Below are 19,164 nucleotides of genomic sequence, written 5' to 3' on the forward strand. Positions count from 1 at the left end.
CAGCTAATTTTTTATTTTTAGTAGAGACGGGGTTTCACCTTGTTGACCAGGATGGTCTTGATCTCTTGACCTGGTGATCCACCCGCCTCGGCCTCCCAAAGTGCTGGGATTATAGGCGTGAGCCACTGCGCCTGGCCTATTTTTATTTTTATTTTTTTTGAGACGGAGTTTCGCTCTTGTTACCCATGCTGGAGTGCAATGGCGCGATCTCGCCTCACCGCAACCTCTGCCTCCTGGGTTCAGGCAGTTCTCCTGCCTCAGCCTCCCAAGTAGCTGAGATTACCATGCCCAGTGAATTTTTTGTACTTTTAGTAGAGACGGGGTTTCACCATGTTGACCGGAATGGTCTCGATCTCTCGACCTTGTGATCCACCCGTCTCGGCCCCCCAAAGTGCTGGGATTACAGGCTTGAGCCACCGCGCCCGGCCTATTTTTTTAATTGAAGTTGATTTCCTTCTTCAGTAAGGAAGCCTTTTTATAAAATTTGTTTTACATTTTAAACGTTTTACTAATCATGAGGAAAAAATCTGTCTTTTATTTTAAATAGTTTTGGGATCTCAGTTTGTAATCATATGCTTCCAGTTTACTTATTTTCAGGTATTATACTAGCCATTTAATCTTTTTTGTTTATTTTCTTCCTGCCCCTGAGATGGCATTTACTAGACATTTAGATACTAAACTCTAATAATTAACCCAATCGTTAAATTGTCCTCTGTAAAGCAGTGGCTATTTAATATGCCAGCTTAAATGGCTTTTCCCTCAAGTGAGTAACTCTGTTTAAGAAAATTGTGTGCCTTTTTAAAAAATACTATGAAATGGTACTTCATGACGGAAACATTTTATCAGTTACAGTCTTATTTGATTGAAAATCATTGAGCGTTTCTGTAGAACTTTTTATTTTACTAAATATTTCATCTCTCCTGTGACTGTTTTGTCAAAGAATTTAAAAGACCCAATGTGTCTATGCCAGAATGTTTCTCATCCATTTGAAACTGCTGGTCCAGACATGGTGGCTCACACCTGTAATCCCAGCACTTTTGGAGGCCAAGGTGGGCAGATTGCATGAGCCCAGGGGTTTGAGACCAGCCTGGACAACATGGCAAAATCCTGTCTCTACCAAAAACAAAAAATTAAAAATTAGCCAAGCTTAGTGGTGAACGACTGTAGTCCCAGCCACTCAGGAGGATCACTTGAACCTGGGGGGTGGAGGCTGCAGTGAGCCTTCGTCATACCACTGCACTCCAGCCTGGGCAGCAAAGCAAAACCCTGTCTCAAAAAAAGAAAAGAAAGAAACTACTTGAAAGTCATGACAAAGAAGGTCAGGAGGGGACTTACTCTGGCTTCAGTTGACTTTCTCCTTAAACGTCAAGGAGTGATTTATTTGGGTAAGAAGTAACCTGTTATATTTTTCATAACATACTTTAAGGAATTTACCAAATTCTGTGTATAATGGCCATTAAAAATATACTCAATTCTGGAATAAAGGGTAATTGGTAATATTTTTAACTAGTTAATAAAGTCCTTAGCTTTTACATAAATCATGACATTTGAGGTGTCTAAAATCACAGGGTCTTATTTTTTGTTTGTTTTTCTATTTTTTTTTTGGTGGGGGGGGTTGTTTGTTTAGTCTTCCCAATTGTTCTCTGCTCTATTCCTAAATAAAGTTGAAAATGCATGGCCAGGTGCAGTGGCTGTAATCCTAGCCCTTTGAGAGGCCTGGGCAGGTGGATAGTTGAGGCCAGTTTGAGACAGACCTGGCCAACATGGTGAAGCCCCATCTCTACTAAAAATACAAAAATTAGCTGGGTGTGGTGGTGCGCCTGTAGTCCAGCTACTTCGGAGAATGAGGCACAAGAACCCAGAAGGTGGAGGTTGCAGTAAGCCAAGACGGCACCACTACACTCCAGCCTGGGTGATAGAGCCAAGACTCTGTCTCTAAAAAAATTTAAAAATGCAGCTGAAGTTATCCTCAACCTCAAGGGGAAAGAAAATATTTCAGTTTGGCCTCAAATTGATTTTTTTAATCAATTACTATACCAAGATTTTTTTAAGGCACAGAATAGGTATTTCACTTCAAATAACTTCACACAAGCAGAGTTGACTCTTCAAATAAAGTCGAGTAGGAAGTAGAATAGTAGAGACTTCTAGATATGCAAGAAGGAATAATTAAGAAAAGAAACTTTCTCCGAAAGCAAATTCATCACCTGTTACTCCCATGTTTTTCTTTAATTCTCCATTATTTTAGGGACATTTTAAGTGTCTTATTTTATTGATTTCTAAACTATGGATTCTTTTTTTTCCCCAGAACCCTAAGTGTGACTATGAAAAGGACTGCATTCTATTAGAAGACTAGACTTAGCTGGGCGCAGTGGCTCATGCCTGTAATCCCAGCACTTTGGGAGGCTGAGGTGGGCGGATCACAAGGTCAGGAGCTCGAGACCAGCCTGGCCAACATGGTGAAACTCTGTCTCAACTAAAAATACAAAAAATTAGCCTGGTGTGATGGCTCGCACCTATAATCCCAGCTACTCTGGAGGCTGAGGCAGGAGAATCGCTTGAACCTGGGAGGTAGAGGTTGCAATGAGCCAATGTCCATCTCAAGGGAAAAAAAATAGAAACTACATTCTGTTAGAAGCACTGGACTGTTTCTTTTTTTTTTTGAGACAGAGTCTTGCTCTGTCACCCAGGATGGCGTACAGTGGCGCAATCTCAGCTCACTGCAGCATCCACCTCCCAGGTTCAAGCGAGTCTCCTGCATCAGCCTCCTGAGTAGCTGAGATTACAAGCACCCACCACCACACCGGGTAATTTCTGTATTTTTTTTTTTTTTTTTTTAGTAGACACAGGGTTTCACCATCTTGGCCAGGCTGGTCTTGAACCCCTGACCTCATGACCCTCCCACCTCGGCCTTCCAAAGTGCTGGGATTACAGGCATGAGCCACCACACTTGGCCTGGAAGCACTAGACTTTTGATAGAGTGATCTTTAGTGTTTGTTTTGTTTGTATTTTATTTGGAGTTTGTTGGTAAGATTGTGTTCTTTGTGGAGTTGTTTGGTTTATTTCTTTTTTTTTTTTTTTTTTTTTTTTTTTTTTTGCACACAGAAAATGATTTGGTTCCAATGCATTATTTCTATTTTTATTTTGAGACGATCTCACTTTGTCATTCAGGCTGGAGGGCAGTGGTGCAATCTCACCACCACACCCGGGTATTTTTTTTGTTTTTGTTTTTGATGGTGGTGATGGTGGTTGTTTTTTAGACAGTCTCATTCTATTAGGCTGGAGTGCAGTAGTGTGATCTCAGCTTACTGCAATCTCTGCCTCCTAGATTCAAGTGATTCTCCTGCCTCAGCCTCCTGAGTAGCTAGAATTACAGGTATGCACCACCACACCTGGCTGATTTTTTTTTTTTTTTTTTTTTCGGTAGAGACAGAGTTTCATCATATTGGCCAGGCTGCTCTCGAACTTCTGACCTCAGGTGATCTGCTCACTTCAGCCTCCCAAAGTGCTGGGATTACAGATGTAAGCCACTGTGCCTGGCCCTAATTTTTGTATTTTTAAGTAGAGACAGAGTTTTGCCATGTTGGCCAGGCTAGTCTTGAACTCCTGGCCTCAGGTGATCCACCCCTATGTGCCTCCCAAAGTGCTGGGATTACAGGCATGAGCCATCATGCTGACCTGGTTTATATTTTAAGACTAATGCTTAAGTTTGTGGAGTGTAACACTTCAACAAAATGAAGTTTCTTTTTTTTTTTTGAGACGGAGTTTCGCTCTTGTTACCCAGGCTGGAGTGCAATGGCGCAATCTCGGCTCACTGCAACCTCCGCCTCCTGGGTTCAAGCGATTCTCCTGCCTCAGCCTCCTGAGTAGCTGGGACTACAGGCACGCGCCACCATGCCCAGCTAATTTTTGTATTTTTAGTAGAGACGGGGTTTCACCACGTTGACCAGGATGGTCTCGATCTCTCGACCTCGTGATCCACCCGCCTCGGCCTTCCAAAGTGCTGGGATTATAGGCGTGAGCCACCGCGCCCGGCCAACAAAATGAAGTTTCTAATTGTTATAATGAATAGAAAACATCTGAAATTTTTTGTGTGTGTGTTTTGTTTTTGAGACAGGGTCTTGTCACTCACGCTGCAGTGCAGTGGTACAATCCTGGCTAACTACATCCTCAACCTTCTGATCTCAAGTGATCCTCCCACTTCACCCTACTCTGTAGCTGGGACTACAGACATATGCCACCACACCCGACTGATTTTTTTTTCCTTTTTTTATTTTTGTAGAGACAGGGTCTCATTGTGTTGCCCCTAGCTGGTCTCAAACTTGTGGGCTCAAGCAATCCTGCTTCGGCCTCCTGGAGTGCTGGGATTACAGGCATGAACCACCATGCCCAACCTTATATGAAGATTTTTTAAAGTATTTTTTTAATGTGATACATAAAATTTGGCTTGGATATTAGCATTTTCTGATATTTTTTTATTTAATCGATGAATTCTAGCCATTTTTATAAAGATTCCTTTTCTGTAAATCTTATTTTTACATTGACTTTCTTAATGAGATTTGGATTCTCTGCTAGATACATGACTACTCATAAGAATGTTACAAGTCACTTTAAAGAAACACGAAAATACTAAAAGTAGCAGCCTTAAAATTATAAGTACTCAAACTGTAAGCAACAATAGTAAGAATGTTTGTATATTTCTAGAGTCTGTTACCATAATAGCCTCCTGTGATTATACTCCAAATGTTTTAGTCTCCAAGGTCTCAGTAGTTTAATTTAGCCTTTAAAAAAAAAAAAAAAAAAATCAGTGCCAAATTCCCCAATCCTTTTAACTTTAAATATGAGTCAATGATTCTTTTACCCTTTCTTGATCTTTGGACTCACAATACCTTAGTTAATTGCTTGTTAAAAGGGATCATACATGGAAAGAGATAGTATGACTATCTGCAGTTCCACTAGTAGTCATATTCAGATGTGAAAACAGTGTTAATTACTGAAAGTTGTTTAGGGGACTGCTGGGTCTTGGAGTCAGCTCTTGGGTTTGCATTTCTTCTCTGCAGTTTTCTGTATATGGCCGCTCTAAACCCTGGCTTCCTCATCTGTATAATAAAGATAATAGCATCTGCCTCCTAGGGTTATTACGAGGATTGGATGCAGATGTGTACAAGGTGTTCAGTGAGGCATCAGGCAGGCAGTCAGTCACTAATACTATCAGCTTATAAAGCTGAGGATTCAGTCAGCCAGTCATTAGCAATCTGTTGTTTGTTGGGATCTGCCAGCATTATCTAGCAACCAGTTGGAATCTGATAGCAATCAGAAATTAGATAGGTTATTCTTGGGTTAAACAGTATATCAATACAAGTGATTGCTTGGATCCTCCTCAGAAGCTGCTATTGAAAAATAGTGGTATGCCTGACTAAATTCTGATAATTATCAGTTAGTAACTAATCCTCAGAAATTAACTATAGTGTATATAACAGGAACTGGTCTTTAGTTACAAGCAGAAACTATGGGAAAAAATGGTAGATGAAAAATAATGGCATGAAGCCATTATTTTTAGTGGCTTCAGTAAGTTAAAGAAACATGATACCACAAAGGTACTTTGTGGCTTAAAGAATTCCTTTTGCTGGCCACGCACAGTGGCTCACACCTGTAATCCCAGCACTTTGGGAGGCTGAGGCAGGTGGATCACCTGAGGTCGGGAGTTCGAGAACAGCCTGACAAACATGGAGAAACCGCATCTCTACTAAAAATACAAAATTACCCAGGCATGGTGGTGCATGCCTGTAATCCCAGCTACTTGGGAGACTGAGGCAGTAGAATCGCTTGAACCCAGGAGACAGAGGTTACAGTGAGCCAAGATCATGCCATTACACTCCAGCCTGGGCAACAAGAATGAAACTGAAGTCTTTATGCTGATAATTACATTCAGTGACGTGTCTATATTTAATTTTTTGTTAGTTAAAAGGTAAAATTAACTAGAAAATAGGAGGTCTGGATTTTCTTTCTCTCTTAAATGTGTGATGTGGACAAATCATTTGACCTCTTAATCGTAACTTGCAAAATGAGGATAACTTCTGCCTCTCCCTTTCTAATGGCATTATGATAATATGATAGGTGAAATGGGTTGATAATTCAGAGGTGGAAGTATTCTACAAATTGACATTACTACTTTACAACTAGTGTCTGAAAAATTAAAACTGTTTTCAGCTTGATTAGAACCATGACACATAAAACCCAACTAGGAAATTCTCTGCAGACTTGCTATTTAATTAACATAGCTGAACCATATTCTGCATACTATATATGTTGTGTCCTTCCGTGGGTTTCAGCCAGTTTTGCTTTTAAATTAGTAATGTTGTTGCTAGATTTGAAATATATGTCTAGTCACTTTTCAGTGAAACTCAAATGAGGCTTTTCTGTGTCTAGGTTATTTGAGATGACTTTTTTAAAATTAGCTCTTGTCCTCCCCCTACAGGAGAATTTGCAGCCTTCAAGTAGCCACCATCATGGCAGCATCTGCTCTTATTTCTTAAGTCTTGTGTTCGTACAATTTGTTAACATCAAAACACAGTTCTGTTCCTCAGATCTTTTTTTAAAGATACAAATTTCCAATGCATAAGCTGATGTGGAACAGAATGGAATTTCCCATCCAACAAAAGAGGAAAGAATGTTTTAGGAACCAGAATTCTCTGCTGCCAGTGTTTCTTCAACAAAAATACCACGAGCATACAAGTCTGACCAATCCCAGGAAGAAAGAGGAGAGACCCTGAATTCTGACCTTTTGATGGTCAGGCATGATGGAAAGAAACTGCTGCTACAGCTTGGGAGATTTGCTATGAAAAGTCTGCCAGTCAACTTTGCCCTTCTAACCACCAGATCAATTTGTGGCTGATCATCTGATGGGGCAGTTTCAATCACCAAGCATCGTTCTCTTTCCTGTTCTGGATTGTTGTTGTGGAACTCTTTCCCCTAGCAACCACCAGTTAATTTCTGAGGAATGGAACAAAAATGCAGCTTGCCCTTGTCTGTGTGGTGCGTGTTCAGGCCTTGACAAATTTTATCAAAAGGAAGCTATTTTATTTAAATGGATGCTGAGCAGTGAGAAGTAGATGTGTCTTGGTATGGAGGAAAAGGGCATGCTGCATCTTCTTCCTGACCTCCGGGGTCTCTGGCCTTTCATTTCCTTGCTCACTGAGGGGTCTGCTTAACCAAACAGGCTAGATAGTGCTGGCACATACTGCCTTCTTTCTCATTGGGTCCAGCAATTAAGATAAGTGTTTGAGGATTTTTTTTCCTCCACAATGTAGCAATTCTCAGGAAATACAGTTTATATCTTCTTCCTATGCTCTTCCAGTCACCAACTACTTATGCGGCTACTTTATCCAGGGCACAAAATGCCATGGCAGTATCTAACTAAAAGCCTACAAAACTGCTTAATAACAGTTTTGAATGTGAGAAATTTAGATAATTTAAATATAAGGTACAGGTTTTAATTTCTGAGTTGCTTTTATATTTTTATTAAAAAATAATTTTCAGATTTAACTGAGTTGGAATAAAATGATACTTCCCAGCAGAATTATATATCCTGAAAATTGTATTTTTGTTATATAGACACCTTTTAAGAAAGATCATTATCCTTTTCTCTACCTAAATATGGAGAGTCCTAGCATAATGACAAATATTTATAATTTTCAGTTAATGGTACTTGCTGGATCCACACTAACATCTTTGCTAATAATATCATTGTTTCTTCCAACTTATTCGTAACACTACATCCTACATCTTCTTCCTAGTCTTTTATCTAGAATATGCAACCTAAAATAAAAATGGTGGTGTCTCCATTCATTCTCCTTTTTCCTTTTTTCCCAAGCCTGGTCTTCAAAAGGTTGGGTAATTTGGCAGCTGAATTCCCAGGCAGAGAACAGAGCAATTTTAGGCATATTGGGACTGAGGGCGGGTGTGGGAAACTTATCATCAGTTGTTTTTATAGAAAGAGCTGGTGTTAAGAACCTAAATCTTTCTTATCTTTGCACAAATGGAAAATATGACCTACTTATAGCTTCCTTTGGCCTTTATTAAAGGGTAATATCAATTACAGTCATAGCAAAGAAAGTGGATTTATTAATGGCAAATTAATGGAAAACCTCCCTTAATCAGGAATCTAGACTCAGAATTTAGGAATGTAAATCAAATCAGATATACTTAGACCAACCAAGCTAGAGCCAAGGATTTGAAAGAAATTAAACAGGACCCAGAATAAATCAACAAATTGGAAATTGTTATTTAAAATTTTCAGATTGTAACTCCAGGACCTGCTATCTGTATTTCAGCCTACTAAAAGCTCACTACCGTTAGATGATTTTTGCTAATATACATGTGTTCAGAAGAAAGCCTATTGAAATTTTCATGGACTTGTAAAAAGCTGTCCTTGTAAAATGCAAAAGATCCTTAAGCTGTTAATCGGTTTGAAAAGCAAATTGTTTTTAAGTTTTGTATCAGCAGGGCAATGTCTTAAAAATTCAGAAATTGCAAAGGTGGAAATAATTCACGCTGATTTGAAGAGCATCTTCTGTGCATAATACTGCCTCTCTTGAGAAGGGCTATTTTTTCTTTTTAAATATGTCTCTAGATGCTTTTTATATGTGGCTGTGTTCCCTTTACCAAGATTGGCTTCAAGTTTCTGCAGGTTGAGAGAGACCTGGGCTTGAACAGAGGATGTGTTTCATGTCCTGCTGAGGAGGCAGAATGTGTGCATGGCTGGGAGCGGGACTGCCTCAGCCAGGCAGTGGCAGCACCGTTAGGAAGCTTAGCGTTTGAATTTCCTAAACAATATCAGGGTGATACACTGTTTCTTCCCTTGCATTCTAGAAAAGGCTGATATCTCATTTGAACAGGGAGAGCAGACTTGATCTCAAATGAAGCTGTGCCCAGGAGCCAGGCTCAGCATACTGAGATTTTTTTATAGAGACCTTATAAAAATATTTAGCTTCTCTTTTCTTCCTTTTTCCATGAAATAGTTTTTTTCTCTAGTTTACAAATGACATGAAAATAGGTTTTATTTGTGTTTTATCTGCTTTATTTTTTGATGCTTCGATAACACTTATACTGAGCTCCTAAAAAATATACGAGGAAGAAGTCCTTATTTATGAAAGCACTTTATGAGTAATTGCATAGACAGTATGTGGCTGCATCACTGACCATCTTGTAAGGGTGTAACAGTCTTATCTGTAAAGTGGCTGCAGTGCCTTCTGTAGTGTATTAGTTTTGGTAGGGAGAGGTGAAGCCTTCTCAAAGGTTTGAGAGCAACTAAAGCAGACTGTTTTTAACTGTGTAGTATTCCTGATGGACTTTTCTCATCATTAGAGTCTAGGACCTAGACTTTTGCCACTGAAATAATATTGACCCAAAAAAGTAGTTTATAAAAGGGATTCGTGAATAGAAGATTCAATGTGATTGTTTGTCGTTAATGTGCACCTTAAAAGAAGATTCTGTCTAGCTGTCAAATTTGGGTTCCTGAACATCCCACCCCTGATTGTATTTGAGATCTAGTAGGGCATACTGGGGCATTCTAGAAGATAAAATCCCATACAAATGATCTGTGCTATATTTATGTTGGTGTTGGAGAAGAAAAAGCAGTATATAAAGAAATAAGATGGCAGCACTGTCAGCCTGAAACTCTGTAAATATTTCCTACCTTCTGCTTTGGTGCAGTGGCAGCACTTTCATCACAGGATGTTACCTTGTATTCATCAGTGGAGTGCGAGCTGCTGCACACCCTCCTCAGATCTCACCTGTCCCCACTCTACACCCACCTCGCCAGCCGCTTGGAAACCTCATAGTTTTAGTTTGAAACCACATTGCAGGGTTCAGGTGACCTCTTCAAAAAACTACCTCCTCAGAATGAGGTAATGAATAGTTATCTGTTTTAAAATATGAAAAGTCAGGAGCTCTAGAACATGATGATTTAAGGTTTTAACTTTCTTGTGTACTTGTATTTGAGCACTCTCATTTTGTCCTAAAGGGCATTATACATTAAAGCAGAAACACCGTAAAAAACAAAATATGTTGCTCAGAATAGCTGAATGTTGTTGAAAGTGGTGCCAGAACCTGTTTAGGGGTACGTTTCAGAATCTTAACCTTGAATCAGTTGCATGAAAATAAATAGCTATGGTATCACTTCATTACTAGTGATGTAATTTTAATTTTCAGTAGGCTTGGCAGACAGTACCTCCTCATTATAATGAGTTAGCTGCAGCTTTGTCACGTGCACAGGAATTCATAGACTGCCCAGCTAAGAGGTATAATGATTACTCCTTTTGCAAGATTCTCTTATTTGTCCAAGTTGGCATTGTCAGTGCTAGGATACCAGCACCTTGAGACTAGCAGATTGCAACCATTAGGCTGTTAACACCATAGCCGGAGATGGAAGGTTTACTGTGAGTATGAACAGCAAAGAGCTTACAGGTCATGTGTTGAAATGGTATAGGTGAGGCTCTAGAAAAATACCTTGACTATTTGCCAAATGATCTTACTGTGCCTTCTTGATGCAATAAAAAAGCTAAAATTTTAGCAGAAATCAGTGATTTGTGAAGAGAGCAGCCACTCTGGTTTAACTCAGCTGTGTTAATAATTTTTAGAGTGTAATTTAGACCGCATAGATAAATGCACTAAAGAGTTTATAGCCAAAATCACATTTAACAATGAGAGAACACACAGGTAAATTGTCAGTGAACAAAATTATTTTTTTAAAGCACATAATCCCTAGTATAGTCAGATATATTTATCACATAGAGCAACTACGTTGAAAATACAGTTCACTGACATTTCTAGAGAAACTTTTTCTACTCCCATAGGTTCTTCAAAGCATCAAACTTTTATACAACAGAAATGTTGACAGAAATTTCAAGAAATTGCTGTAGTTTAGGGTTGAAGTACTGTATGATGGGCAGCAATCATGTATTAACTTAGAAGGGGAAATTGAAATACAGGACAGAATTTGGTTTTATCAGTTTCCAGAGTACTGCTGCCAACCTAGACACTGATTTTTCAAAGTTTGAAATGTAAATTTCCTCCCAGGACTTACTTGCACGTGAAGCTGGACTGCACTAGTCATCCTGCCCCAAAGCACTGTGGGGTCTGGGGTGGAGGTCTCTCAAGGCGTCCTTTATGACGTGGCAGTTGGATGTAAAAGAAAACATATTCCATGGTGTGGTTCTTGTATCTTGTTTCATTCCTCGCCAACAAAAGAGGAAGCCCATGTATTGTCTCCAGTGCATCCTTGAAATGTTACACAGGGATGGATTACTGATGCCTGTCAGCAGTTGAGCCCTAGAAGAGGGTAGTAGCATCTCTGCCTCAGGCGATGATTTGTAGCTTGACCAGAGGCGAGTGGAGTCACCAGTGTATTTGTGGTCCATGTTGCTAGCTCGGGTAAAATTGAAAATATTGGTAAGATGTTTATTTTATTAATACGCTAGATAGCCTGTTTTGTTGTGTTCAAATAAGCTATTTTCACTTTTGTTTGGGCAAGGACATTTAAATCGAAATTCAGTTCTAATTTTTGTTAATTGGAAAGAGTAATTAACAGTTCCTATCAGGTGTTTTTAAGGTGGAAGAGGACAGAAACCCAAGTCCTAAAGTCTTAAGATAACAGTGCTTAAAAAAAAAAAGGCATAGGGGCAATCAGTTCCCAACTCAATGAAGGGATTAAAGTACTTTTATTTAACTTCCACAAATTCAACTAAGTTTTAGTAATTAATTACTAAATCAGTTTTATTAAAATGTTGACGTTTATTTAGCTATTTTGAGTAATTACAGGGACACAAAACAATGAGGACACAGCCAATGCAAGCCAGTGTATCCATTTTTTAGAGGTGCATTTTTTTTAAAGAATTCTGTAGATTGAAGCGCTCTGAAAACAACTAAAATATGTTTATTCATGTTAGTATCAAAAAATGTTTTGTACAAACCATCTGCTTCTCCCGGCCGGCCAAGTTCATTCTCTAGCACCATGACTGCTGGTTCTCACATACAGCATGTGTGTATGCGGGAGAGTTGGCAGAAATTTTGTGAAGAGATGCCGCAAAGGAAGGATCTATTTACAGGGGTGGGAATGGGGGTTTGGATGAAATTGCTTAGTCCTGGTTTTGTTTTGAATATTACTGTGTTGCATTTTTGTATTAAGTTTTTGAATGCACATGTATTTTGGTGGAGTATGAGTTAGAAGACACTGCAGACTAGCATAAACAACAAAGCTCAGAGAGTAGTAGGCACAGATGCAGAGAAGAGACCAAAATGGGGTGAGATGGCAGTAAGTCTAGGATAGGGAAAAATTAATGTGAGGGTGGGAAATAAGCTGTCATTACCTGAAATCAAATGTAAGAGTGCAATAAGTATGCTTTTTATTCTAAGCTGTGAAAGGTTTGAGAATCATTCCTTCCTAATACATTTGTGTATGTTCCATAGCTGATTAAAACCAGCTATATCAACATATAATGCCTTTTTATTCATGTTAATGACCAACATAAGTGGCTAGCCTTTATGTCTTATTTATAGTCATGTTATGTTAATTTACATGCAGGGGTGTGTGTCTGTGCTGTCCCCTTCTCTTGCCGTTTTAATTTATTCTTTTTTATTCTTTTTTGTTGTTTTGTTTTCTTAATCGGATTTGGACCTGAAGAAAGACCACCTTCATTTTAAAATGCACCCATGGGTCCTCCGTGTTTCCTTTGGCCATTGCCACATAGTTTAGTCTCGGTTTGGCCTTAATGATGTCACTTGATTTTTGAGGACTGTATCACAGTGATATGTATTTGTGGTAATCTAATTCGTTGGTTGCACATCTGATCCTTTGCTCAACACGGCAATTGCTGCTTTTCCTAAAATAGGATCATGTAACTGATCAGAGGATTGAATTTGATCATTTATTAAAAATATGTGTCTTTCTGAATTTTATTCATTAGTTGTGATTGCTCTTTGGTTTAGACCAAGAAAAAGGAAATACCCCCTCTTCATGTATTCCTTGGCTTGAGGACATGTCTCCCATAAGGGAGAGGAAAGGGAGATGCTTCCTGTTTGAACTGCAGTGAATTCATGGTTCCTGTTTCACTACTCCAAACCTTATGGCAACTCACACACACATTCCTCTTTTCTGTTATTGCCAAAGGTTCGGGTTTAGTACCCTTCAGTTCCACTCAAGCATTGAAAAGTTCTCATGGAGTCTGGGGCATGCCCAGTGAAAAGATGGGGACTTTTTAATTGTCCACAGACCTCTCTATACCTGCTTTGCAAAAATTACAATGGAGTAACTATTTTTAAAGCTTATTTTTCAATTCATAAAAAAGACATTTATTTTCAGTCAAATGGATGATGTCTCCCTGTTGTCCCCTATTCTTAATGTTTGCTTGAATCTTTTATTATTTTTTTAAATTCTTCCCCATACCTACTTCCTGATACTTTGGTTCTCTTTCCTGCTCAGGTCCCTTCATTTGTACTTTGGAGTTTTTCTCATGTAAATTTGTATAACAGAAAATATTGTTCAGTTTGGATAGAAAGCATGGAGAATAAATTTAAAGATAGCTGAAATTCAGATTGAAGAAATTTATTTCTGTGTAAAGTTATTTAAAAACTCTGTATTATATAAAAGGCAAAAAAGTTATATGTACTTGATGTGAATATGCGAATACTGCTATAATAAAGATTGACTGCATGGAGAAGTCTTCATCAGGACTGTTTTTCTAACATCATTACAGTCAGTAACAAAAGTAGTCAGCAGTTTTAACAGTTCCTCTAGACAATGGAGAGACTGAGAAATGTACATTTTGTTTCATAATGTGTGTTACTGCTTAGTGGGTAGAAGCTGAAGTAAGTTGTCAAGATTGTGCCTGGTCCATGGACATGTTATACAACTTGTAGTGGCATCAGCCTTTTGTCAGGTGTTGGTGATGACCCTTAAGTATTTTAGATGTTGACCTGATGTATCTTTAGTTTCAAATGACTGCTCTCCATGTGGTTCAACTGGAGTGTGTGCTCCATTTTAGTCATGTTTAAAGTTTATCATCTGCAGAAACTCACCTTAGAATTGTATTTTTTCAAACTTTTGACACAGCTTGTATTTTCTATAGTAACACAGAACATGCACACTAACATTTATTGGAAACTATGCACTCATGTTTTCTACTTTTTTTATGTGGTTACCTCAGTGAGTTGATTTTGTGCATTTGATTTCATGGCCCGCCCCCAAATAAAATTCACAGAAGTGTGAAAAACACCTAGAGTGTCTCCAGACAAAATATATCAAAGTACTGGGCAAGGTTTCCAGAAAAGAAGTAAACAGTTTTAAAACTCACCTGAAGTACTATACACACACACACATTTAAAAGAAACAAGTGCAGCCAAACACTGGCTCACACCTGTAATCCTAGCAATTTGGGAGGCTGAGGCAGGTGGATCACCTGAGGTCAGGAGTTTTGAGACCAGCCTGACTGACATGGTAACCCGTCTCTACTAAAAATACAAAATTAGCCAGACGTGGTGGTGCATGCCTGTAATCCCAGCTATTCGGGAGGCTGAGGCAGGAGGTTCGCTGGAACCCGAGAGGCGGAGGTTGTGGTGATCCGAGATCACGCCATTGCACTCCAGCCTGGGCAACAAGAACAAAACTCCGTCTCAAAAAATATACAAAAATTAGCCAGACATCTGTAATCCCAACTACTCAGGAAGCTGAGGCAGGAGAATTGCTTGAATCTGGGAGATGGAGGTTGCAGTGAGCCGACATCCCGCCATTGCTCACCTGGGCGACAGAGCAAGACTCCATCTCAAAAAAAAAAAAAAAGTTACCTGCAAAAGTTATGTCTGAGAATAATATGAAGGAACAGAAAAGTCTAAAGAGAGCTTGTGCCTGAGGAATCTGGTTTCACCCCTCCTCCAAAACCAGAAAATGTTATCAAGACTTAAGAGGCTAAGGCAGAAGGATTGCTTGAGCCTAGGAGTTGGAGGCAAGCCAGGACAATATAGCAAGACCCCCATGCTACAAAAATAAATGTCAAGACAATATCCAATGAACTGCACTTTTCTCATCCGAAAAATGTAATTCTATAATATAAACATTATAGAAACTCATTTTCTAAACCTTCGTGCATGATTACAACAGAGTAGTTGTGGCTTTAAGTACACCATAATATATGAGGTTTTCCTTAAAATTTCGCCCAGAACTATGGATGCTTTAGTTATTGTAAAGCACTCTATACACTAGCTCTTCTGAAACTTTATCAGGGGCTGTGACAATCAGACCTACTGTCTTTTGAGTTACACAGTTCTAGACTCAAAATGTTAGGACAAAAAGTTTTAAAAATTGAGCTGGGCTCAGTGGCTCACACCTATAATCCCAGCACTTTGGCTAAAGTGGGAGGATCACTTGAGGCCAGGATTTCCAGACCAGCTTGGGCAAAAAAAAAAAAAAAATTTATATATATATGTTTTATTAGCTGGGCATAATGGTATGAAGCTGTGATCCCAGCTGAGGCGGGTGGAGACTGCTTGAGCCTGGGAGGTCAAGGCTACAGTGAGTTGTAACAGCACCACTGCTTTCCAGCCTGGGCAGCAAAGCAAGACCCTGTCTCAAGAAAAACTGGTCCAACTCCTCTCATATCAGTTGCTGAATGTGCAGCCCCAAAGGATATGACTCTGCTAAGCTTATGTAGGCAGGACCCAAGATCTGTTCCATGCATTTTACATAGGTATATGTTACGTATCTATCATTTTGTCATGGTGATTTGTAATGAGATTTAGATAGAAATGGGTACTGACTCCATGACAGTGTTTGTAGCCAGAAATGGATGTTGTGCTAGGCATACGCCACTTGTCCCTACTGTTATCACCAATCCGGAAAGATACTCCTAGTGCAGGTGACAAAAGGCAAAGTCCCAGCTGCTGTGGGTCTACACACTAGCTCAGGGAGCTCCCATTTCCTTGACACTGCACAGTGGCGTCCCACCACTGCTCCTGATGACATGGCTGCAGCAGGTGACAGGGTCAGCCTCTTCTATAAAATAGTTCTAGGGGCAACTGGAACCAAGATGCCTTCTGTATCTTCCTGTAACATTCATGTAACAGCTGTTCCTTCTGTAGCACCTCTCATCTCAAACTTTATTAGACAACTAATTTTGGTTTTTACATTAAAGATTCCCTAGGAAACAGTAAAGTTGCGAACTTGTGTGCTAAAATTTGACAGCTGACCTCTGTTGCCATTTTAGGCCATACCCTAAAACTTCCTTCAAATGTACCTGTAACTGCTCATCATGAAGAGGAACAGATACCCTAAATGTGTCTGTTCTGCTTCAGCGTATTTTTTACAGGGTGGGGATGGCACCACCTCTGTTGGAGTATCTATCTGTTTACTAACTGGTCTATCTGCAAGTTTTTCTATAAAAATCAAACTGGGATTCCAGGGTCACGACCCTTAGCTGAGGCCCAATGGTCTAGAAATAACAACCGCTTCTAGTTAGAGAGGATTTCATTCAAGCCAAGCACAGTTCTAAGAGCTTTATCTAACTCATTTAATCCATTCTACAAATTAGGACACTGAGGTACAGATCAAAGGGATTTGCCCAAAGTCATAGCAAGCAAATGGTGGTGTTCCTAGTCAGATCCAGCAAGTCTGACTCCAACAGCCTGAGTTCTGGAAACATAATACCAGCTTTTCAAAAGTCAGACCGAGACAAATTAGTAGGCTGTAAAATCAGTTTAGGAGGTCTCAACTGGCCATTCTTTCTTAAGTGTGTAGAATCAAATCGGAATAGTGTGCATCACAGATACTGTTTCATGAACTGTTGGTTTGATGTATGTGTATACAAGCATATTTATATGCCAGGTAACATGAAATTCTTAAACTGTGATCAAAAAGGCTGACACCATGCTGAGTTGACTCAGATCATCTGACTCCACCTAGAACAAGAGTGCAGGATCTGAATCTCAGGTATGAGCTTGGCAAAGCACCTAACCCATCTGTAGCTCAATTTCTTCACCTACAAAGTAGAAATGATAATGTGAGTATGTGACAGATTAACACGTTAAGTGCTAACAACAGTGCCTGGCTCATGGTAAGTTTTCATTGTTATTTCCTGTAACTATCTATTGCCATCAGTCAAATGTTGTACTTAACATTCTTTTGGGACTCCTCCCACCTAAGTATTTTCCCATATGCTATACAGGGGGTGGAGGCCCATTCCTTTAAGAAGGCTGGGAACAATTTCCTGCATGGCCCACATGTGGAAGAGGATTCCAATGTGGCCTCCATATTCTTTAAACAAAAGAATGCTCTTTTTAAAGTTATCTTTTAAGTCAAGCAACTGATTCCTAAGGAATGAGGCTACTGAGACTACTTGAGTTCACTGTTGTAGAGTGTATTCTTTCAAAAAAAACCTTTATTGATACTGGGAGGCGGGTGGTCACGAGGGGTAGGATGGGGATGAGTGGAGGACAAGAAAAATGAAACCTGTAAAGTACAAAGAGATCTGATGGTTTTAAAAGTAAAGACCCGAAGTGTGCCTTCCTAAGCTCAGGCAGCTCACACACAGGTGAGTAAACACAAAACCAAGGAAGAATCCCCAGCACCCCTTACAAGAGGGGCAGGACTGCTGAAGCTGTCAGCAGGGGAGGGTGCAACTGGTCCACTTGCTTCAGCTTTTCCTGCCATGGTGCCAGCTCTGTGACAGCCAGAGAAAATCAAAGTGGGGATGGAAACCCAGGCACTAGGGAAGCACGTAGGACTACACCCCAGCTTAAAGCCTGCCAGAGGCTGCTCGCTGCATTCGACCAAAATCTAAACCTGCAGCCCTGATCTGCTCACAAGATCTAGGTCCACCCTCTCCTCACCTACAGGAGGTGCCCTGGACTTGATGTTTCTTAAACACAGTAGCGACCGAGGTCCCATCCAAGACCTTGATTCTGGCCGTTTCTTATTCGCCCTCGAACAAATATGGCTTCTCCTACTTGTTCAGGTTTCAGCTCAAATGCCTTCCCTCACCAGTCGAAAGTTCAATTTGCCTTCCTTGCCCATCTCTGGCACCTCACCCAGTGGCATTTCCTCCACAGCACTTAGTCTCACTTGGTTAGTGACTGTCTACCCTTTCTAAAATCTTAAGTTCTCTGAGAACAGAATCTTATCTTCTTTAGTACTAGATTCCCAATGCCTAGGTGGTCAAAAACCTAAGCTGGAAAAAAAGGGAGACCAGGCACTGTGGCTCACACCTGTAATCTCAGTACTTTGGGAAGCCAAGGCAGGAAGATCACTTGAGGCCTAGAGTTCAAAACCAGCTTGGGCAACATAGCAAGACTCTTTGTCAACACACACACACACACACACACACACACACACACACATTAGCCGAGTGTGATGGCACACACTTGTAGTCCCAGCCACACTGGGGAAACTGAGGCAGATCACCTGGGCCCAGAAGTTTGAGGCTGCAGTGATCTAGGATCGCCCCACTCCACTCCAGCGTGGCTGAGACAGATCTTATCTCTACAAAAAATAGATAGAGATTTAGATCTGTGGGTTGAGATTTCTGTCCAGTCTGAGAGCTGAAAACTGCTTTGCAACAAATTTTAGAAAAAGTAAAAATGCCTGCCTCACTCGTCTCCCACTCCTCTGGCCCTAAAAACTCCTAGTTAGAAGTGTGAGTTAAGAGTTCCAAAAGATGTTACTGGAAGGCAAGTCTTCAGTGAACAAAAAGAAAGAAGAAAAAATCATAAAAAATAAATAAAGAGCTCCACAACAGCCCTGCATCACAACTGCCCAGTTCACAGAAGCGACTTAATTAATAGACTGCACTGACCTCTAACCTCTGTCTACGCAGGGCAAGAATCCACTGTGGTGGATACAGGGCCAGAGTTTTCACAGGAACTGCTGACACAGCTGAAGAAGACACCAGCCGAGGAGACGGCGGCACAGCGCTGCAGCTAAGGGTGAGCTTTGAAGTCCTCGCCTCACTGGTAGCGTGCTGACGCTAAGCAAGTAACTCCATTTCCATGAACCCTGCTGTCTTCACTGATAAATGAAGCTAATGCCTATTATGTCAGTGGGGTACCCAAGAGGGTCAGCTGAAAGGGCACTAAACCACTAAGCGCCAGAGTAAGAAAAACTAATAATCCATAAAGGGTAGC

At 40.2% G+C, this 19,164-nt stretch overlaps 1 protein-coding gene across 12 annotated transcripts in view; it reads left to right on the top strand.

Moving 5' to 3' along the window:
- The window catches only part of BRAF (B-Raf proto-oncogene, serine/threonine kinase), a 206,762-nt gene extending 193,047 nt beyond the window's left edge, over nucleotides 1-13,715 (top strand). For all 12 annotated transcript variants that reach the window (XR_013524207.1, XR_013524206.1, XR_013524208.1 and 9 more), the window contains one exon: nucleotides 6,476-13,715. Coding sequence is in view for 9 of the 12 variants with exons in the window: in XM_078343620.1 (XP_078199746.1) it covers nucleotides 6,476-6,619 (144 nt within the window). In the remaining 3 variants the exon portion in view is untranslated. The remainder of the gene's footprint in view (nucleotides 1-6,475) is intronic.
- The last annotated feature ends 5,449 nt before the right edge of the window (nucleotides 13,716-19,164 follow it).

The sequence above is a fragment of the Callithrix jacchus genome, chromosome 11 (genome assembly GCF_049354715.1).
Source record: "Callithrix jacchus isolate 240 chromosome 11, calJac240_pri, whole genome shotgun sequence".
Classification (NCBI taxonomy): Eukaryota; Metazoa; Chordata; class Mammalia; order Primates; family Cebidae; genus Callithrix; species Callithrix jacchus.